Source organism: Varanus komodoensis, unplaced genomic scaffold (assembly GCF_004798865.1).
Source record: "Varanus komodoensis strain SLA01 unplaced genomic scaffold, ASM479886v1 scaffold71, whole genome shotgun sequence".
NCBI lineage: Eukaryota > Metazoa > Chordata > Lepidosauria > Squamata > Varanidae > Varanus > Varanus komodoensis.
In genome coordinates, this window is record NW_025336360.1 from 2,400,298 (window position 1) to 2,426,459 (window position 26,162).

Genomic DNA, 26,162 nt, shown 5'->3' on the forward strand with positions numbered 1-26,162 from the left:
GGTCCTGGCGGCCACTCGGCCTTTGGAATAGCCTCGCTAGGGATGTCTGCCTGGCACTGTCTGTATTATGGTTTCAGCTCCAGACAAACATCTTCCTTTTCAGCAATTTTTTAAATAACCGATCCTATTCTCCTGTCCATTGTTTTCTTATGTTGTTATCATGATACGGCTTTAAACTTTGATTTTGATGTATTTTATTATTACTTTATGTACTGCTATTTTTACTGTAAGGCACCTTGAGACCTTTGGGTAGTAGGCAATGTAAAAATGGAATGATGCTGATGATTCTTAAGGGTGTATCACCTCAAAGCCTCCATGCACCACATGGCCCCAGATCCCTCTCCTAGGCAGAAGTTCTTGGCAACAACCTGCCCCCAGAACAGTGCTGGGACATCCTAACTCCCCAAAGGATGTGCTCACAGGGTGAATGGTATCAGAGAAGCTGCAGGGAGCTCGTTTTCACCTTTTCCTGCCATACAGCTAACCTATAAGAACTCTGGAACTGAGAGCCATGCCCAGCCTTTTCTTTCCTCCCCCCTCTCCTCCCCTCTCAATCCCCTTTTCTTTTGGAACTGTGCACGCTCCATTATTCAACTGTCTGAACTGTCTGGGAAAACCAAACTTACGTTGACCTTTGGAAACGCCTCAGCTGAGATGGGTGCCACCTGGGCTGCAGGTGGAGAGGAGGGCTGGGTTGGGGCAGCCTCGGGAGAAGATGCTTCTGGTGGCTTTTCAGGAGGCGAAGGCTCGAAGGACTCCCCCTCTGTTTTGTCCCACCGGGAAGGAAGCAAGGATTTCTTTTGCTGAGGAGAAGCTGCAGGGTAAGCCAGAGGCTCAAGGGGCAGATCAGGAGGCCGTCGAATCTGTGGTCGCAAGAGGGGGAAACTGCATCACGAGAGGACTTTCCGTAAATTAAGAGATGTCCACATAATAAAAGGGCAATTCTGATTTAAATTGGCAACTTAAATCGGTCCTTTTCTTGGTAGTATGAATCATGACTGTAAAATCACTAAGATTTAGCTGGAGAGGTAAAGACCTGGAAAAACGTCCGTTTGTTCATTTTTTCTCTGCCCCCTAGGGGATCTTTTCTCTTTTTGCTGTGGAAAAAACTGGCTTCCCCCTGTACTTTTTCAGAACTTCAAATCACTGCATTTACATCAACCCAGCCTGTCTTATTTTGGTAAGGATTACACAGGTGTGGGTGACAACCCAGGTGACTTCTGCATGCAGCGTATCTCACCAAATGCTGAGGTGGGTTAAGAGCTCTTTCTTCCCCCAAAATTGTGAGATGGTGTGGATTCAGCACTTTTCATTTAAATATTTTTATCTTGTTTTTTGACCACACCAAGTCTCCAAGGTGGCAAAACATTCCAGTGTGAAAAAAGGCAAGCAAAATAAAACTGCCATTAACAGAACAACTCACCTAAAAACAACCAACACATCAAGCCAGCCTCCCCTGCTCTCCAAATAGGTTGGACTGCAACACCCATAATCCCCAACTCATTTCTGAAAGTGTTTCCCCTCTCTTTAGAAGGGATATCATGTCCCATCATGCTCCTGGCAGGACTATCCCAGAACTAGAGTGAACTTCCTGCAGTCTAGTATTACAAAGTTCAAGGGAAGTCAGCAAATATTGATTCCCTCAACCCCCTGCAAAACAACACAACACAACACAACACAGCACAACACAAGCACACTTCTGCCTGTGAAGCTGTTCCCCTGAGGAGGCCATAAGTTCAAGAGCGCCAGGCAGCTCAAGCCTCCAAGTCCAGATGGGGGCCTTACATCGAAGCTGGGAAGCCTCGAGCCCTTCTCCGAAGTCAGGCACCCCTCAAGGTCTGCATCGGGGCTCTAATGGCCGGCCAGGAGATGGGGCTGTTGCAGGAGTGCTGAGCGGAGGGTCTGGGCGAGGCTCCCTGGCCCCGAAGCTCCCCAGGTGACTTCGGAGCAGTCCCACACAACAAGCCTGATCTACCTCACAGGGTTCTTGTGAGCATAAACATGGAGGGGAGAAGTATGTAAGCTCTCAAGTACCTCTTCCAAGCTGCCTAGGAAGGCCTTAGCAGCTATAGGCGGCCTATTAATGCATGCAAAATAAAAAAATGAAAATAAAAATAAAAATAAGCTGCTTTGGGCCACTCACAAGAAGAAAAAAGGTGAGATATGAACGGAGTATAGTAATCACCCTAATTATGATGATACGGCTGCTCAGCTGCGGCCTGGCCAGGGCCCCAACAGCACTTCTTTGTGCTCTTCTCTCTCTCAGCATCTCCCCTGCTGGACCCCTGCCCCCTGGACAGTTCCGTGGTCTCTCCAGCCAGGCCGGATTTTAAGCCACATGACAGAACAGGAGAAGCCCTCCCCCACTCCAAGTGGCCCTAATAGCCAGGCACCTATATGGCCGCTACGGCCGTGGATGTCACCCACCATCAGATCCGGCTCGAGGAGATTGTGCAGTTCCAGCTGCTGGTACACCTTGAGGCGGTACTCCTCCATCTGCTGCTTCTTCTGCTTGGCGAGGTCGTAATCCTCCCTCTCGACCGCGCAGCGCTTCTCCACCTCGTAGCGGCCCAGCCGCTCGCCCACCTGAAACACGGCAGCCTCAAAGGTCACGGCTGGCCCCGGGACAGGAGCCACCAGCTCTTCAGGAATGCCCTTCCCTGCACAGCAGGTAGGGGTTGCAGACCCATCCCATCCCCACTGAGTGAGAAGAGGGTGAAATGGAGGCACTTTTGTTCCACCCTCAGTTCACCTCTTTGCTCAGGGAAGAAAAACCCGGATAATATTTATATTATCATGTATTTATTTCATTAAATTTCTAACCCGCCCCACTAGTCATAAGACTCTCTTAATAGTTTAACCCTTCTCTGGAGAGCAGAGGAGGAAAGAGTCAAGCGCAGGAAGGTTCTGCAATCTGCCCATTTCTCCACCTGTCTCTCTTCCTGAGAGCACCTGAAGTGCCGAGACAGGGAAGGCTGCGGAGTTCCATGGTGTTTTCCCCACTCCCAGATAAGCCCCCAAGCTGGAGAAGCCCCTGTCCCACCCTTTTCTAAACGAGAGGAAATTAATTTAGGGTGCCGAGGGCCATTTGCTTCCTGCTTCCCCTTGCTCTTGCTTTAGCTTTCCTCCTTCCCTAGGAGGGCTTCTGTGGTTAGGACTAAACACAAGGACAACCAAGGGCCTTGTGACACCTCAGAGACTAACATAAGCCGTCGTGGGCCAGGCACCATCCCGTCAGGGGCATGAAGGATGGGTGGCTGATGTGAAAACCTCGGCCACACAACATCTGAGAGTCCTGAAGATGCCACAGGGTGGTGCCTATGCCGACCGTTCCGTAGACAGCAAGGGTCCTACTGCAGAATGTGAAAGGACTAATCAAAACAAGAAACAAACATCACTCATACCCCTTAACCAACTTTCTCCAGTTTAGAAAAAAGGCTTCTTTTTCGGCTATGGAGCGACTCCAGCAGTGACCAAGGTGAGGACTGCTCTTGCTGCCACGGAACATCACAGCTACTTGCCTTGTTGTAGGCAAGACAACAAAGAATCTGTGGCACTTGAAAGACTATTCCGGTGCAACGAAATCTTGTCTTTCTTTGACAATAGCTTGCCATCTGATACAAGAACAATTTATATTATGCGGAATTACATACATATATTTATATACAGTGGGGATGGGGAAAATGAATTGCAAACAGTGAGGTCTCAGGAAAATTAAATACAAGCCTCTGGCAACAGAATCAACCTTCCTGATTAAGTTTATTGCCAGAGGCCTGAATTAGGATGAAGGATTTTTCTTACAATGCATCTGTTAATCGGCTTACTTACTGCTGTGCTGTTTCTGTTATCGGCAACAACTGAACTGTGAATGATCACTCGTCATAATGCGGAATACTTTCTGAACTGAATCTCTTTCAGGCTTCATTTCCCCGTCTACTGGAACTCTGGGAAATTTGGACTTGCCAAGCCAAAGAACCAGAGCGGCAGGGGGCACTGATCCACCCTATTGCTACGCGATGATCTACGCGATGGTGCTTCAAATCATCCCTCCTAGGACACCGCCTCCCTTTCCTCCCAGAATCACTGGGTCCCCCACGGCAAAGTCCACAGAGCTCACTGCTGCTCTGCTGCACCGGCGAGCCCTTCCCCAGGGGCCGGGGGGGAGGCTGCCTCGCCACAGCTTCGCGTTACCTTCTGCAGGTCTGCAATGGCTTGCTTGAGTTTCTTGGCGTGATCGTAATGTTCCTGGCGCACTGCTTCGTGCTTTCTCTCATCCAGTTTACGGATTATTTGGGCCACCTCTGGGTCTTGGTACATGTCGAACGCCAGGTCGTCCAGGGGGGAAATGGAATCTGGCTTCCTGGGAAAGTCAGCGGCAAGGGAAGTTGTGCTACGATGTGGCACGTTCCCAGCAAATGCACGCTTGGGGGCGGGGGTGCAAGCGCGGCCACAAGGACAAGGGGACCTGCTTACCCGCTGGTGGTTCCATCTAAGGCTGAGTCATCAGGGTTGTTCCGAAGGTAGTGGTCAATCAGCTTCTCCCTGGAAGACTGTCAAAAGAGCGAGGGAACGGCACACAGTTTGCTCTACGAACACTGAGCAGCCACTTAGAACACTGGTTACTTGCATGACGTCTGCCCTCACGCTCACAGAATCCCTGCGCACTGCAAAGGATCCTGGGTCCTGTTCTGCTGAGCATGCTCAGATCATGGGCCTCCCCGTTGTGCTGTAGCAGCCAAGGGCATGTCTGCGAATACACGGATGCCCTTGGCAGATGCCGGCACCGGGGAAGGCTGGGAGTGGCTGGGGAAGATGCCCTGGTCTGCCACAATGGAGCTTCTCCTTGAGGAGCACCAGCATCCCAGTCCGCTTGGCCAGGGATTAGGGGAGCTGCACTACAAGCTGGGATGCCTCCAGGCTCGGGTAGGTGGAACTACACAAAGGCGCAGTCAAGGAGTTCCAGGCCGGCCCACTCCCTTCCTATAAAAGGATCTATTCCTGCCATCCTGAGTTAAAGTGGCAGCTTGCGCTGGGATGCCAAGCCAGGATCAAGCGCCCCTGTGTTCACGCACTTACGTGAGTACTCTCATTGCTGAGGTCTGCAGGCTCACCAATGATGTTTATTGCTACAAGAGCCACCTAAAAATAAAGAATGAGAAATGAAGAGAGAGAGGAGCAAGGTTCTTTGCACTCCTGAGGTTAAAAAAAGAATAGATCAACTTCCACACCAAGGCAAGCTTGCCTTTGTGAGAAGAATTAGCCATGCAAAAGAACCCCAATTTTTCACTTACAGTTCTTATGTAGAATAATTCTACCATCCTTAACTATTTTGTGGAATTCATTTTGATTTTACCCGGGGAAAGGATAGTGAAAGCCTTCCTCAAAACAGAAGAATCTGCCTTGTAGTGATTGGCGGACAATCCACAGGGAAGGAAACGGTTCAGTAATGATTCCAGTCAGTATTTCCCTCCCCTCCATGCACAGCACCAGCAAAAATACATACATTAACAAACATGTTCAAGAACTTTTTCCTTTTCTGAATTTTCCAACAATGAAGTATACTGGAGATGCATAACATTAAAAATGTGGATTGCCAGAATTTCCAAACTATGCTCACTCGCTCGTTTTTATTTTTTGCTCCCCGTTCATGTAGCTTCCTCCAGTTAACCTATTTCATATGGTCATATTCATTTTATTTTATTTTTTAAACTTTTTCTATGCCGCCCATTACTAAAAAAAAGTCTCTGGACGGCTTGTTTACAATGTATGCCCCACCTTTCTGTAAGGCCTACACCCAAACTGCCTCACCAAAAACCAGTAAAATTGTACAAAGCTAGATCATCCGACAAGGAAAGGACGGGTGCCATTGTGTTGTTTTCATCCTATGAAAACAGCCCTGTTTTTGACAAGCCACAAGTCCTTCGAAATGCGGCCCTGATCATGAAGGTCTCCTCAGGTTGATGGTGAAGCGAGCAAAGAAAAGGCCACGCCAGAAAATTCCGGATGGCAGCTTTGTGGGTCAGGCGAGCACTAAAGGCCTTGCTGAATAGGTGTGGTGCGGGCAGGGGAGGTCTTGCTTACATACATAAGCAGCCTAGAGCAAGCGTCAGCCTCAAGGGGTGTGCAACGCAGCTTGACCTGGAATGCAAAGCAGGGTGGAATGCTCCATGGAAGCCATGCCTTGGACAGGTGAACCACCTGCATCTAGCACCTCCTGCAACATTTCCAGGTGGCTTACCTGGCTGTACAAGTTGTATCTATTGACATAGTTTTTGTGGAATGTCAGTTTTAGGTACTGGCCAACAGCATCCACGTAAACCGATTTCAGTTCTCGAGCTTTGTAGCCAGTCTTCTCGTTATCTGAGAGAGACACATAACTGGGAAGCAGGGGTGGGGTGGGGAGAGAGGAGGAAATGTTACATATAAACAGACCCTGACATTACAAGGCTGTGGCTATTAGTAGTAATATTTATATACTCCTTCTCACTCAATAAATCTAAAGGCAGTTTACAAGGAAGACAGAACATGTGAACATACATTAAATCATCTAAAGCCCTTTTGGCATTTTTAAATTGTAAGCGTGTGGGAAGATCCCATGGGTTGGCTGGTTTGTTTTTTTTTGACTGCATGAAATTGCCCTAGGAACGGTCTTCTGGGGGCAGGCAGGGTGGCTGTGGAGTAGAACAAAAAGAGTACAAACACATTCGGTCTATTCCATGCTGCTAGCACCTCTAAGGTGCTACGGTAGAAATGGCCTTTTCCGTTGCAGACACCTTCATGCACTATCCTAGGCAAAGCAGCCTGGAAACACCTGTGCTGAGGCCTGCCTGGCTGGGGCAACGCACAGAACACCGCTCGGGTTATGCTCTCCATCAGCCAACATTTCCTTTGGCTAGAGGAGCAGGGGCTGCTGAATGCCGAGGCTCCTGCACGTCCAGTGCAGAGCAGGAAGCGCTGCAGGCAACCTTCCCTTCCCTGCTCCTCCCACTCCGCCATCCAGCAGTGCTGCTTTGGAAGGGAAAGAGCCTGGAGCGGCTGCAGGACGCCTCATGCCCTGGCTGCTCCAAGGCCTTCCGCTCCAGCCCCGAGGTGCCCCCTTCAGCTGCGCTCGGAGGCCGCTTTCCTGACATCAGAGAGCAGCTAGCACCGTTCATGCTGTGGGAGCAGCAGATCAGAGTTCTGATTCCCAGCTCCAAGGGTGGAGCTTTATCTGATTCAAATGAACGAGGAAGGGGATGCATTATGTGCCCCACTAATAACAACAATAAACATTACCAATTGTTTCCCACAGCAAAAAGTGACTTGCACGAGGGCTGGGGGAGCTCCAGCCTTAAAGTGACTCCAGCTGCCTTGGGTTTCTTAGGGGAAAAACGGTGGAATACATTATATTGTACTATATTTTTCATTATATTTGTAACAGGAAAAGACCTGTTCTATTGGGGTTTTGTACATTGCAAAATCAATATAAACCATAGAACAATAATACAGTGATAGAAACAACACAATACGGAAAGTGTTCAATTGCAAATTCACAAAATCCCTCAGTGCTTACAGCTTAGAATGAGCATCACAAGAACAGCTCACCACAGCTAGGTCCCAACTAACGTCCAAATGCTCACCCCAGCCGTCGGAACCTTTCTGACTTGTACGGTGCAAAGTACTCGGGCAGGTTTTCGCTGATATAGAATTCAATTTTGCTGGAGATCATATACTGGTGTGCCAGCAACTGCAGCTTCCGAATTCTGCATCGCTCCACCATCTGAAGGACGATTTCCTGGGGATACTGGCAGAGTCTGGAACGAAAGAAGTAAGCTTCCCAAATCAGAATTTGCTTCTTTATGCTGCATGTTGAACACGATAATCAGTTAGGAGTATGCAGAGAGACAGACTTTGCTTTTAATTCTGTTAACTAAATGCACTACTGTACTGAACTTATTTCTCATGTGAGGATTTCACAAAGAAACAGAGATGGAATGAAAGAAAAATACTGTGCAAAACTGCTTATACATTTGCAAACAAAACAGCCCTGTTAAGCAGGCTACCATACAAATTATAACTTGATCAAGATAATCCAATTGAGCCCAGGCTTAAAGGAGTTATACTCCTTATACTCATTTCCCACTTGCAAGTCCCAGAATGTCTCCTCATTTAACTGTCTACATATTAACTCCAGAAACAAGAAGTTGGAGACAACTGGTCAAGAACAAAGCACCATCTTGGAAAAGGTATCAATGGTTTCCTATAAAAAACATGATGTACATATTATTTTGATGAATATCCAACAATGGTAATGCCTTCAGGTGAGAAGAACGCTCCAGAAAATGCTTTTGCAGGTCAAAGTGAAGCAACTGCCAACTTTTGCTGGAAGAGATTGCCTGCAAATGGTCACTGAGGACCAGCTGGCTGAATGGCTTTCAACAGTTCTAGAGCACACATCTTTTTAGTTGCCTAGCTATCCATCCATCAAAAATTATTCCTAGGCCACTGTTAAGGGCAGTACACTGTCAAGTGGAGTACAAGATAAAAGCCACCTAAAGTGGAAATGTTTTTTTTTAAACCCATTAAAATGTTTCAATAAAATCCATAAAAATAGTTTGCTGATTACAATCAACAGAAACAAGCCCTACATATTACCACTGATGGTCTATATTTAAGAGAAGACCAGGGAGAAGAGGCGGGTCTTCCAATGAGCAATGAACATGTACTGATGGTCTGTGCCTACCAAAACTATTATTTTATTATTATTTCATTATTTTTTCGATTTATATCCTGCCTTTTTCCTACAAAGGGCTCAAGGCAGCTTACATTATCTCTCCTCCTCCATCTTAACCCCGCAACAACAACCCTGTGAGGTAGGTTGGGCTGAGAGACTGTGACTGGCCCAATAGTCACCCAGTTGGCTCCATGGCCGAGTGGGGACTCGAACCCAGATCCTCTGAGTCCCAGTCCCATGCTCTTAACCACTATACCACACTGTCAGGAGATGCAGTTGGGGGTTGTAGTAGAGCCAGCAAAGGAGAACGGTGACTGGGAGAAGACTGCAAAGCCGCCTTCCCCGAAGTTCAGGTATGCTGGACCAGAACTTCTGTAATTCCCATCCTACATGACCACTTACAGATGCCACTGCAGGGACATGACCCTGCCAGTATCCACAACAGGATAAACCCGCCCCAAAATTTCTTTCACTTACAGTACCTTGGTGACCTCCATCCGTTGACGGTTGGTGCGTGGACCATCAGTTCTTTTGCACTGAAGCCATCCTCGTGTCCTGATGAACTTATAACAATAAACCCAATCTTGTGCGGCATCCTGCCCTCTTGAACTAACTGGTGGAGAAAGAAAAGCAGCCCAGTGTTCTTTTAGGACACACGGTGTGTTTTGCAAAATTACAGATTTCTAAAAAGTAAAGACTGCAGTGGTTACTGGCACAATTAATAACACGAGAGCAGTGCAGCTGCATCAGACCAAAAGCCCATCTAGTCCAGAGGCGAGCAACTTAGATGGACTGCAGGGGGAGCGGGCAACAGACCACCTCTATGGCCTGCACTCTGGTCACTGTATTTCCCATCAAAATCCAGTGGCAGCAATTGTTCCTGAAAATGAGGTTTCCTGCTCTCTTGTTCTAATCCAGCATTCTGTTCACACAGTCGCCAAGCAGGAAACCCAGAGGTAGGTAGGGCATGGATGCAACAGCACCCTGTTGCCCATGTTCCCCAGCACCTGGTCTACACAGGCATAGTACTGGTAGCATACAGCTATGGGAACTAGTAGCCACTGACAGTCTTGTCTTCTACATTCATGATTTCCAAGGAGCAGATACTGGGATCAAAACAACTCCCCTCTCAAACAAACCAGCAAACACAACACACAAGGCATGAGAGTGACCACAATCTTCATGCCCGATGAGAAATAGGCCATAAATCAGCCTTACCCAACTTGGTGCCCTTTGAATCTGCAATTTTCACCCTACCCCAATCCCAGACATGTTATGCTGGCTGCGGGATTATGGGAACTATATTCAGTACATTTAGAAAGCTCCAGGTTGGGGGAGGCTGTCATTCATAGGTCCTTGTTTCAGAATTAGCAGGACTCAAGTTTTTATCTACTTCCAAGGACAGATTTGCCTAATCATGCTTTAAACCCAACCTAAAGCCACAATGGGCTTCTCGGGTGCTAAGGAAGGGTGGGGGGCATCTCTCGTTGTAGGAAAGGGGCGGAATCTTTCAACTACTGGATGTTATACAAATGGGGGTTGGGGCAGGGGCTTCCATCCAGTCCCAGTCAGCAGAAAAGGGACAACAGGCTAGTCTCCTCTTTGCTTATACCTCTTATAAGGTGGCATTTGTTTAATTCAAGGACGGGCAGCCTGTGTTCCTCCAGATACTTTGGCCCACAACTGCCATCAGCCCCCATCAGGGGCCCTGCTGACTAGGGATGGTGAAAATGTTGTGCCAAAACACCTGGAGGGTCACAGGTTGCTCAGGGGATTCCCATCGCTCCGCACTCACTCACTTTCCTCCCCTTGCTGCTCTATGAATTCTCCCTAACACTAGCCCTCATCCTCCCCACACACCGTAAGAGATGGGGGCTCTTGCCTACCCCAGGATGGGGAACTACAGGCACCTCCACACTAGTAGGCAATTTTGTCAGTCCCTGGCAGTGAGAGAAGCTGAGATAGTTGCTCTGGGCAGAGCAGGGCTCTTCCTCTTCGTTTTTCATGTACTCATTTGTCAAACACTGACCATACAAACAGAAGATGTTTTGAAAGCAATCTATCAACCAAAGGACCAGAATAGCTATGCCTTGTAGCAAACACTTTCACAAATTAAAGTGCAATTCCATGCAAGTTTTGACAGGCAAAAAAAGAACAATATCAGTGGGGCTTTACTCTGGAGTGGAAATAGACAGGGCGCGGCATTAATCATGCAGTGTGTGCACAAATTAGGCTGGCCCAACCTGCTGGTCCTCCAGGTGCCTCAGGACCACAGTTCCCATCACTCTGACCCCTGCTGATGCTGGCTGAGGCTAATGGGCGTTACAGGCATTTTCTGGGTAAATTGCTTACGGCTGTGTCCGTAGGCTGCAATCCAGGACCTACTTACTTGGCAGCGAGTCCCATTTAACTCAACAGGACTTCTGAGAAAATACAGAAGACAATATGTGAACTTATATATATAAAGAAGCCTTCCGTGGCCCTCCAGATGTTCTGGGGCTTCAACAATCGCCACTCCGACCACTGGTCATACTGCCTGGGGATGATGGGAGTTGGACTCCCAAGACTTGGAGGGCGGCCGATCAGATCTGGGGAAAGCCTGAAATAAGGGCTTGCGCTTCATTCGATGGGAGAAGGTCGCTTCTCTCCGCCCCCACCACGACCCCCGATTATGGCCCCGCCCGCTTGGCCTCAATTTCGCCCACGTTAAGGATGGGGGAGGGGCGCTGTTTGCGCAGAGCAAGGCGGCGCAGGCACTCCTCCCCCATCGTGGGCAGCTGGGGAGGGGAAAGCGCCCCCCCTTCCCTGTTCCCCCTTCTCGGCCTCTCTCTCGCTCTTCCATCATCCATCCCTCCTACCTACTTCATTCCGGCTCCATCACTAAGGCCACTGCTCCCCTAGCAACCGCTTGGATACTACTGCGCAAGCGCCTTCAGAGCGGCGTAGTGACAGGAAGCGGAAGGAACAAAACAATTCCTTGCCTAGAGCAGCCAACGTACGGAAGCCTAACTTCCGGTAAGGAGGGGATCGCCGCCAGACTCTGTCGCTCTAGGCTTCCCTTCATCTATGGTGCTTCCCCGCCCACTTTCTGCTCCTTATCTCCGGGGGACTATAAGAATATACAGAGAAAGTAAAACGTAGCAATTAGACGTGCGGTTTGCGATATGTCGAGTTGGGTCTTTCATATGAAATCATAGTTTCATTTTTGGTGAACTTAGACTGCAATTCTTTATATGTTTAGATAGAAGAAAGGTCTACAGCTTCCAACGTAGCTGTCATTTCTGTCTAAACAGGCATTAAGAGATGGAATGTAAGAATATTGAGAAACTGGCCGCAGTTTTGGGTTGGGATGGGGGTAATTTAAGGAGAATGATCTTTGAGGCTCGGTAAGGTAATTTTTTAGGCTGAAAATTTAAGCCAGCTTTCCAGCATCACTCCTGCTTCTGGTGGACACTCCTGCAGGACTGTCATAAACCATTTTCTGTCAGCTGCAGCTGCCTCCCTCTTCATGCTGCAATATGGCATCAGTGCATTCCATTTTTCATTTTAAAACATTACTTTTCATTTTAAAAATAATGTTTTAAAAACAGAAAACATGAAAACTCTTTATATTATTGGGAAATTGTGAGTAAAACCTGGTAGAAAAAGGTTGCTTATATGTGCCTTTGTTATAAAATCAAACCTGTGCTCCTTTCTCAGAAAGTAGCAGAATTCCAGGCCAGGTTACCTTTTAGCACTGCTGTTACTTTAAGAGACTGGAACTCACAGCCTGAGAGCATCTATTCTTGTGCTAACAGCAACAAAACCTATAAGGCCAGAGAAGTTTTTTTAAAGTGTCACTGCAATCACCATAATTTGCATGCTCAGACTCACAGCTAAGAGTTACAATAATCCTTGCCTTCCTGAATCGTTAAGTCAATCTCTTGTAATCAATGCTATTGTATTAAATCTCCTCTGCAGAGCTCTCACATTCTTTTTCACTGTATACCCCTTATTTCATCACCACCTGCCCTGCTTGTACATGTGACTCGGAACCTATAAAACCCTCTGTGTATGTTCTAAAACCTTGTAGCTGGCTTGAGGACCACTACCCGGTGTTCTAAGTAAACTGCAAGGGGCCTAAGTGAACTCAGCATTAAAACTGCTGGGGTTCAAGGCGATTCAGTCTTCCCTGCGGGTCCGAGTGTCCATTCCCGCCATTGATAAGGAGACTGACAATGTGTAGAACAGCAAAAGGGTTAGGAAGAGCGTGGATCCATCTTGTTGCTCCTTATTTTTCCTTGCGGGTAGACACTTGCAGAAAGTATTGGACAAATCTAGAATGTGCAAGTCACTCTCACTTCCTAGGAGGTGAGGTGAAAGCCCACCACGAAGTTCACAGTGGTTTGGGCAGTTCTTTCCTGCTTCCATTTTTTTTAATCGTAATAACCTTGTGAAGCAGGTTAAGCTACCTAGCCAGTAAGCCTCATAGATTTTGTCTGAGGCTCTCCAGTTGCTGCCACACTGTTACTCTACATTGGCTTCCACTACTATACCCTTAATTTGCCTTAACCAGGCAGTTAGATGACCACTTAATTTTATTCTTGTATATGGAAAACAAAACTCCGTCTTTTGACTGCCACTGACAATTCCAAGGTTGAGGATATATCACTCTACATGTTATATCTCTACGTGCAGCTGGGTGCGGACTTTTCTTTGCCCTTGTCCTTTGGTACTGCTTGTTTCCGGAATGGCTTAGTACGCATGCGCCAACAGGGCGACAGCAAGGATTTCCTGAGCTTGCGCACTCAAGACTCCGGAAAGGTTTCTCTCGGAAGCGACAAAATCCAGCTTCTACGCATGCGCTTAGAAAATGAAAACGGGCAAAAAAGCTAGGCGTCTCCGTAAGATACAAATGTGCCGCGCCGCCAAACAGAGAGTAAAGAAATATATATTTTTTTCAGCTTTTCCTTCTTCATGACCGGAATAAATACTGAACACTAAAAATGAGGCACTGTTCCTTTAAGCCCACGGAGGCGGTGCCTCCTTTTGATGGACCCCACCAGCGACCAATAAGCGCCCGCGACTGTCAGGCTGAGGACGGCATCGATCGACATGGGTTCGAGTCTCGCTGGCGGCGCTATGGCGCCCAAGGGGTTCAAAATCCGCCGACCCAGCGCGGGCCGAAAATACGGGGTGGCGGCGAGGGGCCTGAGGGAGTTGCTTTCCAAGGCTTGCCTCCTCCTGCAGGTGGGCTGGGGGCGCGCAGTGCCGAGTTCGCGCGGCCTTCGCCCCCTGGCGGCGCGGCACGGTACTGCATGGCCGGGAGGCCGGGCGGGGGGCGGGGGCGCGCGCGTGCTTGGGAGCAAAGCAGGGGCGGGGGGGTGTCCCTGCTGCGGTTGCTGCTGGTCGCGCCGGCCGGGAACTGTAGAACCCGAGTAAAAAACGCAATTTATTATGCAAATAAATTTAATTCTAATAGATTTAAAACTGCTAAATGCTGGGTGGCAGCCCCAATGAGCTCCCCCCGCCCCCAGGGGGCCTGTCTGCAGGAGCCTGAGCGCGGGTCTTAATGGACGGCGGAGCTGCCCTCGCGGAGGAGGCTCCCGCCGCGTCTCCGCAGGAGCGGCGGCCTTGGCCGTGACCGCGAGCCTCCCCAGCGCCTGTGCCGGTGCGTGGCTCGCCTTGCCCGCAGCCCTTGCACAGCACGGACCGTTCCCGGCACCGCCGCCGCTCAGGCCGAAGCGGCGCCGCTCGTGCAAACGCGGCGAAGCGGATCGGCTCCCGTTTTTCCTCCAGCGCGGCATCTTGTACACATTCCTCTCCTGTAGAAACATTCTGATCATGGTTTTTATCCATTGCGTGCAACAGAGAGCTTCAGCACCGATTTAATTATCCCGAGGGTGCGCTTTTGCTGGCCGCGCAGGCAGGACGCTGGGCTTCACTCCTGGGAGAGCGGGCACGGAACTGAGCTGCTTTTTACGCCAGGCAGAAAATGCCACGACGGGACCTCAGTTCTGCACGCTGCTGCATCTCCGAGACCCTTCGCGATCAGGCCCAGGGCCCGGAAAGGTTGCCCAGCTTGTCCCGAGCCACGTTTTGCAAGGTTGTTGCGATGCAGCCTTGTGCACGCTTAGGCAGGTGCGCTATTTCCATTTATCAGTCGCCTACTACCCAAAGGTCTCCAGGTGGCTTACAATAAAAGGTATAAATACATATAACAGTAAATAAACAATAAATACTTTAATAGGGCCTCTTGATCTGATCTTAAGGGATGGGCAGGTTCATATGGGAGGAGATGGACCTTCAGGTAGCCAGGCCCTAAGCTATTTAGGACTTTGTCATAGCAAGCACCTTGAATTGGGCCTGGGGAGCAACTGGTAGCCATTGCAATCGCCCATTACCATCCGTTATGCAGTGCAGCTCAGAATTATTTGCACCGGCTGGGAGAGGCGGTCCAGAGATGCAGCAGGAACCTTTCCCTTGGACCTTTGGGCTCACCCTGCAAGCTGGCACCGAAAAAACTCGTTTTACTACTGACCTCTGGCCATCAGTTCCAACTAGTGCTTTTTTTGTAAGAAAAAAGGTGCTGGAACTCATGAAATTATTTACCTTTTGCACGTAGTCAATTACAGTACACACACCCACACACATCAGTTGTGTAACGAAACGTAACAGTTGCCACCCGCAGTAAACACTCATCGTGTGACCACATGACCAATCACAAGCTGAGCAGCACCATCACAACCAGCGCAGACGAAATATGGATGCATCGGCTTCGACACACAAGCAGCCCGCATGCACCGTTTTAATGATTTTGCCCCCAACCTGCTATGCTTTACAGGGCGATTCAAATCCGTGTGGACCAAACATCAAATTTTCAAAAGTTACTTTTAAAACTTGGAAAATCTGTCGAAAAAAGGTGCCGGAACTCTGTTGCGGTGCGTTCTATGACAAAAAAAGCACTGGTTCCGACATTGCTTCTGCAGATGTGGCTCAGAGCAGAGCTAGGGGCTCCCCTACAGCCCAAGGGCTTTGGCGGAGTTCTTGGGGCCTGCGCCCCCATGGAGGGGGAGCCGAAGGCCAAAGGGCTGGGGCCGGTACACCACCGATGGCAGCCCACTGCAGCTTCCGGTTCTTCCTGCCAGAAACAAAGGCTTAGGAGGGGCGTTTCAACCTCTAGAAGCAGGGGGAAGCTGTGTAAAGGGTGGGAGGCAGCATGGAGAAAAGGGGGATGGAGCCCTGGGGAGACCCATGGAGGGCCACCTGGGAAGCCGGGGGGGCCTGCGGCTTGCCACCCCCGGTTCAGAGCGAAACTTGCAGGGTGCCACCGTGCTCTCAGTTAAGGTGGTCTGTCGGGCAGGTCGGTGGGCCCACTTCTGATGAGCCCGGGGTCTTCCCAGCACCTGACTCCGTGCGTGACTCCCCCAACAGCTGCCTCTTCCTGGCTCTCGGTTGTGTCTGTACGAGGACGGCACAGAGGTGACGGAAGACTATTTCCAGAAAATTCCAGAGAATTCAGAGCTGGTCTTGTTAGCCCCAGGAGAGGACTGGCATGGGTGTAAGTACGCCAGAGGGTTTTCTCTGTCCTGTTACTTGCAAATGGTTCACGGTTCTCGTCAGGAATGACACCAAATTGTTACCGGGGCCATACTGCCGGAAGAGGGCGCAGACGTCCTCCGGCCTTTTTCTAGCGATAGCATCCAGTCCTTCCCCTTCAGTGGCCTGTGCTTCTCTGCCATCTCGGAGGTACCCATCAGCTCTACATGTTCAGGTTTCCTTCCCGTGAGCCCTCCCATTTGTCAGAATATTCGTGATCATGCCACGGCATCGCTGCGCAGTAGCCAGTGGAAGGTCAGCTCAAAATGACAAGGACCCTCTTTCTAATTTAGCACAAGTGGGCTGAATTCTAGGTATTTTCTTCTGTTACTTGTTTAAAGGGGATTTAAGTTGCAATGCAATGCGTGCAGGACTCCTTTCTGTCTGCGTAACTTCTAGCATTTGCCAGCCAGCCGTGATGGCTGAGTATTCTGGGAACTGCAGGGAAGTTCTCTCTCACCTAGCATGGGATTGTGGCCTTAAAGGCAAAGATGGAAAAGATTCTGTAGGATCTACTTCTGAGCAGGAAGGGGTGAGCTGCAGGTGTGTGGAAAGCACAAACATGTTTTAGACTTGACTTGAGGTGTTTTCTTGTGATGGGCGCCTGCTGTGTCCCAGTGAAATTCACTTACTTAATTTTCAAAAAATCATATTGCTGGTGCAGCGCAGTGGTTTGGAGTCCGAACTGAGGAGTGGGTTGGTTCCAGTTTGACTGTCACCTGCGCCATGAACGTGCCCACACGGGAAATCCGCCTGCTCTCTGTCTAAAGGACATCATTCTGATTTCTGTTACGGGGTTGTTGGAAGGATTATGGCTAGATTATTTATTAATTCATTTCATTTCTACACTGCCCAACAGTTGAGTCCCTCTGGGCTGTTCACGACAGTTTATAGAAACATGAAGCACAGCAGAATGAAAATGCCATTTTTCCCCAGTAGCCCTATTGAAGAACAAGTTAACAAGCGAAATGTTATTAAAAATAACATTTACCTGAAATGCTTTGGATCTATTGCTAATTATAATCATAGCTGTTGCTGAATAATAATAGAGAGCCACTGTGGTGTCATGTGCTGGGGCTCAGGCGATCCAGCTCAGCCATGGAGCCAGTTGGGTACCTTTGGGCCAGTCACAGACTCTCAGCCCAGCCTGCCTCACAGGGTTGTTTTTTGGTGATACGACTAAGCAGGAGGAGGAGAACGATGCAAGCCATGTTGAGTTCCTTACAAGAAAAAAGGCGAGATACAGATCTAATAAATAAAGCAATAATTAAAAACTCTGCCATCTTGAATCCCTCCCTACCCCCCCATTCTGCAGATGTGAGTGAGATCCAGCGCTTTCTTCACGCGTTTTCCACCCAGGCGGACGCCGTTATTCAAGCGGCTCGGGGACTGCTTTCCTCTGAGGAAGCCCCTGGGAGGCAGAAGCTGCTGGCAGACCTTATTCAGAATCTCAGTGAAAATATTTCTGCAGAAACCAGAGATGAAGATGAGAGCTGGTTTGAAGGCAAGTACCAGAGGCACCCCTCGTGTTCCAGTTTGTCAGGACTTCAGGAATGACCTCCATAAGGACTAGAGACTTGAAGGAGCTCAAGCTGGGTCTCTCCTGCTCTCAGAGTTTGGAAGAGTCTCCATCTCTGCTGAGGAACTCTGGTCTAGAGCAGGGGTGCTGAAGTCTGAGGGTGACTGATGGCATGTCTGTCTCTTCTAGGGGTCGAATCTCGCTTCAAGACGAAGTCCAGTTATATGCGCTACAGCTGTGAGAGCCGGATCCGTGCTTACGTGCAAGAGGTAATGCTCTTGGCGCCAAGGGCTGGTGCCACTGCCAGTTTGCTTCAGCCTTGTGTTTGGAAGGCTTTAAACGGTCGCGTGGCTCAAGGCTCCCTTTTGGCTGTTCCGGTCTGTACGTCGATCCGTTGCTATTTGCTCCTTGAGGAGACAAGGAGCTGCAGCGAATCTGATTCCTGCACTTCAGAACCTTTGTGATCTTCCATGACAGTTGTTTTTCTGAGTTTCTTTAGCATCTGGAATAGGGCAGGTGCTTCTCCAGGATGGAGCCTTGCTGGGGGGGCACCCCCCCCCCCAGAAAGACCTCCCTGGAGAAGCTTGCTCTGTTTCCTCATCCCTGCTGGCCTGAAGCTTGGCCAAGGGAGTTCTTTCTCAGCAAGGCTTTGGGGAGTCCGATTTCTTATCCAAGGGAACAGTTTGTTCTGATTTTGGTTGCCTTTATTGATGACTTGATTTCATGGATTCATAGAATAGTTTAGTTGGAAGGGGCCATGAAGGCCATTGGGTCCACCCCGCTGCTGTTGCAGGACACCAAGTCCCACCACCCCACTCAGGTGGCTGCCCAGTTTTGCCTTGATTGTCTCCAGTGTGGGAGAGCCCCCCACCTCTCTAGGCAGCTGGTCCCACTGTCGTGCTGCTCTGACAGCGAGGAAGCTTTTCCTGATGTCCAGCCTGAATCTGAGTTGTCGCAACTTGACTTGATTCTTCCGTGTCCTACACTCTGCTGTCAGCAAGAAGAGACCTTGACCTTCCTCTTTGAGACAGCCTTCGAGGTCCTTCTAGAAGGATCTCATGTCCCCCCTCAGCCTTCCCTTCTCAAGGCTGAACATGCCCAGTTCTCTCAGTCCCTCCTCACAGGGCATGGTTTCCATACTCTGGGTCATTTTTGTTGCCCTCCCCTGGGCCCTTTCTAATTTGCCTGCATCTTTCTTAAATCTTGATGCCCAGAAGTGGACACAGTGCTCCAGGCGAGGTCAGACTAGTGAGGAGTATAGGGGAACTACTACTACTTGTGATTTGGAAGTAATGCTTCTGCTAATGCACCCCAAAATAGCATTTGCCCCCTTGGCAGCTGCATCGCATCGTTGGCTCATGTTTAGCCTATTGACCACAATTACTCCAAGGTCTTTTTCTTTTTTCAGTTCTGTTGAGCCATGTATTCCCCATCTTGTATCGATGCCTTTGGTGTCGTTTTCCTGCGTGGAGGACTTGGCACTTGTGGCATTGTGTTCGGGTTACAAGTCTGATGCCCCAGTCAAGCTCTTAAAAGCCAGCTTGCAGGCCTGCTAGGACAGCCTTTTCACCCTGATGTTTTGGACTTCAGCTCCCAGCCGGCGCTGTTGGAAGTCAGCAATCCTGGGGGCTTCCCAGGGGCCCTGGAGGGCAGAGGGTGGGCGCATGCTGGCTTAGGGCAGTGCAGGGGGCTGGAACCTCCCAGCACTCAGTACCTGCCTTTGTTTCCCCAAAGGTCAGCAGCTACGCTTCGGCCATCCACCCTCCCGTCCAAGCAAAATTCAAACAGATTGTGCAAACAATGCTGGAGAAGTTGAAGCTGGAGAGGTACAATGGCTGCTATTTCGACAGAAGTGAGAGCAAGAAGGTCTGCCTTTGCACACCTGAGGGCTGGTTCTCTTGTCAGGTAAGTTTTAAGGTGCACAAAGCTTTGATTCCCAGGAAAAGCAATGCTCTGTGTGCTGTGGGGAGAGCTACAAAAGGAGTCCTTGCACAGAGTGTTCCTGTGTGAGACAAAGAACAACCCCTCCCAAATCCAGTCACTTCTGGCCAGTATGTGCCATTTCTGGACCAGCGGAAAGTGCTTGCGCAGTCAGAAGTGCGCTTGCAGTGTGCAGCCGCGGAATCCTGGAGGTGAAGGGCACCTCAGAGATCTTCTTGTCCAGCCTCTCAGAGATCGAGGGCCACCTGGTCCCAGTGAAGGAAAACCTGCTGCCCCCCTCAGCAATCTGTTCTGCTGACCATTAGGAAGTTTCTGCGACTGTTCGACCCAAACCTGCTTTTTCAGAATTTCCACTGACTGGTTTTGCCCATTAAAAAAAAAAACCCACCAGAAGACTGTTTCCCTTCCCCTGCAAGGGTAAGGCTTCTGGCCTACACTGGTTAAGACTGCAGGCCTCTCGCATCATTAAAAAAAAAGCTTTCTCTCTCATGAAGCTTTCCATTTTTGAACAGGTGGTTTTTTAGATGAAATTTACAGGTGGAAAAAATACAGGGATATTTGGATTGCCTTTGTTGAAATTATGCATAATTATTACTAAGATTAGTAGCATATTACCTAAAATAGACATAAGCCTTACATATGTATTCACAAGAACAGATTCATGCAATACCGTGTAAGACAACTAAGTTTTGATTTTTTAATTTTATGTCTGGTTTTGTTTTGATTTTTGAAAGTCATAATCAAAAATCCGCCTGGCACTGTCGTTATTTTTTTTTCGGCGCCAGGTTAAGACCTTTTTATTCTAGCAACATTTTAATAAGTTTTAATATTGTCTTTTCTATGTTTTTAACTGTAGCCAGTGTGGGTCGGGAATTTATTTATGTTATATTTTATGTAAGCCGTCTTGAGGCTTTTATTTATTTATTTATTTATTTATTTATTAAAACATTTTTATGCCGCCCCATTCGCCGAAGCCTCAGGGCGGCTTACAACATAGATAAAACAATAAGTTAAAATATCCATATAAAATAATCTTAATTAAAACACACATTATAAAATAAGCCGCCCTGGCCAGATAAAATTCAATTGTATTTAGCATTTAAAATGTTGCTTAAATAAAAAGGTCTTAGCCTGGCGCCGAAAAACAAATAACGACGGCGCCAGGCGGACCTCTCTGGGGAGCGCATTCCATAACTTAGGCGCCACCGCTGAGAAAGCCCTTCTCCGAGTAGCCACCCTCCTAATTTCTCTCACGGAGGGCTGAGAAATTAGGACAGGAGGGCATATAAATATCTTAAATAAATAAATAATAAAAATGTAAACAATTTGTTTTTAAAGTGTGCATATCCACCATTTTTGCATGGTGACAGGCCCACGGGTGGTGGCCATAAGGACAGACAATGTGGTGCAGTGGTTAGGGCTGCAGGACGGGGGACCCCAGAGAACAGGGTCTGAGTCCCCACTCAGCCATGGAGTCAACTGGGTGACTTTGGACCAGTCACTCTCAGCCCAACCTACCTCACAGGGTTGTTGTTGGTGAAGGAGAGTAGCAGGAAGAGAATTACGTAAGCTGCTGAATTCTTTGTAAAAAAAAAAAAGATGGGATATAAATCTAATAAATAAATAAGGAAAATCTGCTGATGGGAACTTATGAAGCATTTGAAGAGTCACTGAGAGAAATGTCCACTCCGTAGGGACTGGGCGGTAACCTCCAGAGAATGTTGCCTCAGTCCAGCCAGCATGCCTGGAGTTAGAATCCAAACCATCAGGAAAGCACCAGGATGGGGAAGCTACCTGATATGCTGACCCTTGGGTAAAAGAGCCCTTGCATGTGCCACACCTGAACAAAACTCCCTGCAGCTGGAAATCCAGCACACTTCCTGATGAGCTACTTTATTGCTTACAGGGATTTACAAAATAAAATGGACTAAGTATAGAAAAATAGTGCATGCATGCGCGCGCACACACCGGCAGCACCTGTGTGTTCCCACACCTCCTCCTCCTCCGCAGTGTGCTTTCAGCATTGGCTGCCTGCTTTTGTGTCTCCCCAGGGGCCTTTTGACGCTGCCGGCTGCCAGGGCAGACACTCCATCAATCCCTATGGGAACAAAGAAAGCCGCATCCTTTTCAGCACCTGGAACCTCGATCACATGTATGTTGCAGGGCCTGAGCCAACAGGGCGTCACCTTTGGATTGAGCAAATGAACCTTTCCCTTGTCGTGGAGCAGGGGTAGGCAAGCGCTGGAGCTCAGGGGCCCATTTCAGGTCCTGGAGCCCTGCTGCAGGCTGCATTTGGGGGCCCTAAAATCAAGGGGGGGGGGAGCCCCACATGGCTCGCAAGCTTTTGGTTCCCTACTGCAGCTGGGTATGCCCAAAAGGCCAAATTTGGCTGTGGCCAGGGCGGAGCCCATTTCAAAACATGGATGTGCGGCGTGGGGGACTGCACGTGCCTGCCGGCCTATCCCCGTCTTGGAGGGACCCTGATGTGTCCCTCCGATGGTCCTGCACCGTGTTAGCAACACGCGAGCACGGAGGGGAAACCGGGACAACCCAATGGTGCTGAGCGCCTTCCTAGCGAGGGAAAACAAAGGGCTGGTAAAATCAGGCAAGGCGTGGACCCAGTGCATTTTCCTCTCATTTATTTTAAATTGTGCTCCTCAGCCAGAAAATGCTGCGCGCCCATAAGGTGCCAAAACAGGACGGTCCCTGGCCACGCTGCGAGTCGGAGGCCCTTTCTCTGCCTAGGCACGCATGCGCTTGCGGCCTGAAGTGTAAAAGGGTAAATGTTATGAGGCAAGGGAGCGGCCATCTCCGTTTTCCATTTGCAGGGGAGGGTTTATATCGCTTGGCATGTCCCAGACTTAATTGTGGATATTCAGCCCTTTGTTTGATATTTTAAAGCCTTTAGAGAAAGAGATCCTGGGAAGGAAATTCTGGGAGTGGCTTTGCTCTGTCTGAAGAAGCAGATTGCGCCTTTAAGGGAACTTTCTGCAGCAAGATGCCGCAATGGCGGGGGAGTTAGATTTTGGAGCGATTACTAGTCACGATATTCTGATGGAGTTTCCATCATCAGAAGAAATGGGAATACCTGTTTACGGACTAGCTGAGTTCTTCCTAAGGCTGTAGCCACAAATGGGCAATTCTGTCTCCAAGGGAGACTGTCAGGTGAGTCCACAGCTGGGCAGTTTGACGTGATGTTTAGCCTGTTGCAGAGGTGCCCATATTCCTTTCGTTTTTGTAACTGACTCGCTTCTGGTAGTTTTGGCAAAGTGGCCTTAACTAAGCCTTCTGATTGCTGGAAATCCCACCAACCTCTCCTCTGCCACCAGGAATATAAACTAGGTGTTAGGCACACATTTTAAAGACTGCTTGAAGCTGTGAGGACTAGAAACTTGCTTAAAAACACTTGCAGCACAATATCCACAGGATATGGATTATTACAGTCCTCCTACCCAACTTTCCACGGAATAAGCATTTCTCTGGTCTCAGGGAAATAGTTTTGCTTTTCCAAATTCTCCTAGGGCTCCAGCCTTGCTTTCTGTTTCCGTTTCAGAATCGAAAAAAAACGGATGGTTCTCCCAACATTAGCCAAAGCCATTGAGGGCTGCGAGGGCAGGGAAGTGGACTGGGAATATTTCTACCGCCTGCTGTTCACTGTAGAGAACTTGAAACTTGTTCACGTCGCCTGCCACAAGAAAGGCACCCACAACCTCAGCTGTGACAAAAAGAGGATCTACCGCAAACAGAAGCAGGCCCGCCGGATCCGGAAGTGATGCCTCCGGGAGGCCGCACAACGGGTTCTGGGCTGGTGACAGGTGAGGTGGGCTGGCCAGCTCTGCAGGCCCCTCACGTGGGGGGCCGGGTGGGTGTCCAGGCGTTCTTGCCCCTTACCCTCGCCAGCCCTCTGCGCCTTTGCCGTCACCCACGTGTCAAGCAACGCATTCCCCGGTGAGGCCTTCCAGCGTTACGGTTTTGATCCTCGCATCAGTATGTTGCTACCTGTGTTAGTGGCGGCGGCGGCCATCGCCCACCTCGGAGAATGCAGAAGCCGCCGGACCCTGACTTTGCCTTTCTACCTCTCGCAAAGCCCGGCTCGCCTCCTGTGCTCTCCATGAAGGCCAAACTTCCCTCACAGCCGATGCGATGACGGGCCACCCTCCCGCTCTCAGTTCAGGGCAGTGCTTCACACGCCTGGCGGAAGCGGTGGGTGCCCAGGGAAGCGGTGGGGGGCCCTGCTGCCAGGTCAGTCCTGCTCTGTGGTGGATCCCCTGCTCTGCGTGCGGCGTTTGCAAGTGCGGCTGCTCATCTTCCCCCAGAGAGGGGTGCCCTGGGGGCTCCGTTCCTCTCAGCGGGGAGAACCGATCATGGTTATTTGGACGCCGTGGTTCTCCATCTTCGTTTCTGAAAACAGTGACTTCACAGAAACCTTTTTCCGTGTGGAGGAGAAAACAGCCATATTCTTGGGCTTCCAAAGGCAGTTTAGTAATTTTATAATGCAGTGCGGTCGCCTTTCGGAATGTGTTAACGAGAAGCGCCTGGTGCCTCCGCGTGGACACGTACTGCTGGTTTGGCATGCACTGTCGTATCAGCATCTTCTGGGCCTCCCAGCCAGAAGCTTGAACCCCCAGTGAGCTGAAGGGCATTCACAAGTGCACCTGCGGTTGTGCTGTTCTTGCCCCAGAACTTGTCTGATGGGCAGAACTTAAGCTGTTGCTGACACAGTGGCATGCCGTGGTTCCCCTCAAGCTCCTATCATCCCCGGCCAGCCCATTCAGTGATTCTGCTGTCTAGAAATGGTGAAAATTGTATTCTGCGCAGACGGAGAGTCCCAGGTTGGCTGTGGAATGGCCAACGAGGGCTTCCTTACCAAAGAGTAAGTAAATGGAATTCACTGGTCTCACACCAGTTTTGTCCTCAGGAACTGAAGATGTTTTACATTTTATTAAAGTGTTTTTGCAGTCTCTCGAGATGTCTGGACTTTATGCTTGCAACGTAGATGGTGAAATGCAAACAAGCACAACGTAAAAATCTACAAATTCTAATGGAAATCTAAGCATGGATGGCAAAAATTCTTTGTACCTCGTGCTCAGAAGCGGAATCCTGACCTCCCTCCCTCCCTCCCTCCGATGCGCAACTAGGGCGGCGGCTCCCAAGTTTTGCCACAGGTCACAGTAGCTCCAGGGCCTTGAGTATCTCATCCGTCCTTTGGTTGGTCTCCGTGCAAATAGGTCTGAGGAGAAGATGGGGACGGATGCTGCAGAGACCACCTCCTAGGTTGGCAGCATTCACAGGTTTGTGTTTTCTTCACCACAGTCTGACAAATCAAGGAGTTTATCATGGTTCCCGCCTTCTGTGGCAGGTATCCCATCAACCACTGCGGCTGAAATTCAGCCCCAAGGTGCTCTCTGCGTGTGCCACCTGCCTCTTCCTCACTGGTCCACACAGAGAGGCTAGGTGGCTGAAGTGGTTCCTGCAGTTACCACTCTTTGCAGGGGACTTTTTGGGACCATGGAAACCATGATTCTGGGTTCAGACAGCATGGTAAGCCATGGGCAAACCATTGTATCATACCATGGTTTCTAAAGACCAAATTTATCATGGCAAAACGTCATGACTAGGTACAGACAACATGACAGACAACAATGGTAAAACAAACCACCGTGGCCTGAAGTGTTGTCTGAACCAGACTAGTTCTCTAAAACATGGATGGGAGAAGAAACGGTGCCAAGGGAGGCCTTTTAAATGCCTACTTCTGGGGAGGAGAGATTTCAGAGTGAGGGCTGCTGCTGGGAGGGGAGGCCCAAACCTGATCATTGGCCATGCTGGCTGTGGCTGATGGAATCCAGCACCAACTCGAAGGCTAACAGACTCCTCACCCAGGCCCAACTAGCACCTGTTCTGCCGCATCTTGGCTGTCGAGCAGAGGGCAGATGAAGGTGTGCGCCACACCTGCGAGCCACAGTGCTGGGTTTCTCTGTGCTGCCGCCCCCACCTGTTCCCCCACAGCGTGTGGATCCTAATGCTGGCACTCCATGCGTGTGGACTGAGGGTGGCGGGGAGAAGAAAGTCCTGCCTGTTTGCTTGGATGGGGTCTTGCAGTCCCCACGCCTTTGGGCGCCTCTTGGCTCCTGCCTGTGAGGAAACCCCCATGCTGCAAGGACTGGACGGGGAAAAGGAGAGGCAGCCGCCCCCAGCCTGCTGTTCTTGAGGTGTGGACTGCAGCACCCATCAGTCCCAACCAGCATGGCCAAAAGTCAACAAGGAGGAGAACTGTAGTCCCATTTTAAAAGCCACCTTTTCAAGTAGTAGCTCTTTCTTTGTAGCTGGTTTAATTCTGCATGGTTATTTTGCATTTTCATATTTGTGTGTCCTGTTTTAATATACTGTTCAACTCATGGAACACTGTAGTTA

The 26,162-nt window shown here is 49.5% G+C and overlaps 2 protein-coding genes across 5 annotated transcripts in view; one reads left to right on the plus strand and one right to left on the minus strand.

Annotated features, from left to right (window-relative positions):
- Positions 1-11,644, minus strand: part of CEP104 (centrosomal protein 104) — a 36,449-nt gene extending 24,805 nt beyond the window's left edge. The window contains exons 1-9 of one of the 3 annotated variants that reach the window (XM_044452332.1): positions 11,576-11,644; positions 9,196-9,326; positions 7,620-7,793; positions 6,239-6,377; positions 5,077-5,139; positions 4,474-4,550; positions 4,192-4,360; positions 2,428-2,586; positions 627-863 (exon numbers count right to left, since the gene is read on the minus strand). In XM_044452332.1, the coding sequence (XP_044308267.1) occupies positions 627-863; positions 2,428-2,586; positions 4,192-4,360; positions 4,474-4,550; positions 5,077-5,139; positions 6,239-6,377; positions 7,620-7,793; positions 9,196-9,308 (1,131 nt within the window). In that variant the 5' untranslated portion in view covers positions 9,309-9,326; positions 11,576-11,644. Of the gene's footprint in view, positions 1-626; positions 864-2,427; positions 2,587-4,191; positions 4,361-4,473; positions 4,551-5,076; positions 5,140-6,238; positions 6,378-7,619; positions 7,794-9,190; positions 9,327-11,571 lie in introns of those variants that run through there. The other 2 variants (XM_044452333.1, XM_044452334.1) reach the window with 2 other exon arrangements.
- Positions 11,645-13,805: 2,161 nt separating this feature from the next.
- Positions 13,806-24,712, plus strand: DFFB (DNA fragmentation factor subunit beta). 2 transcript variants are annotated; one of them, XM_044452362.1, is made up of 7 exons: positions 13,806-13,942; positions 16,127-16,253; positions 17,607-17,795; positions 18,000-18,079; positions 19,545-19,715; positions 21,803-21,981; positions 23,305-24,712. In XM_044452362.1, exons 1-7 carry the CDS (start codon positions 13,808-13,810, stop codon positions 23,522-23,524), a joined length of 1,101 nt encoding a protein of 366 aa, XP_044308297.1. In that variant the 5' UTR covers positions 13,806-13,807; the 3' UTR covers positions 23,525-24,712. The 2 variants fall into 2 exon arrangements, with proteins under 2 accessions (XP_044308297.1, XP_044308298.1); XM_044452363.1 differs by having other exon boundaries at positions 21,803-21,903.
- The last annotated feature ends 1,450 nt before the right edge of the window (positions 24,713-26,162 follow it).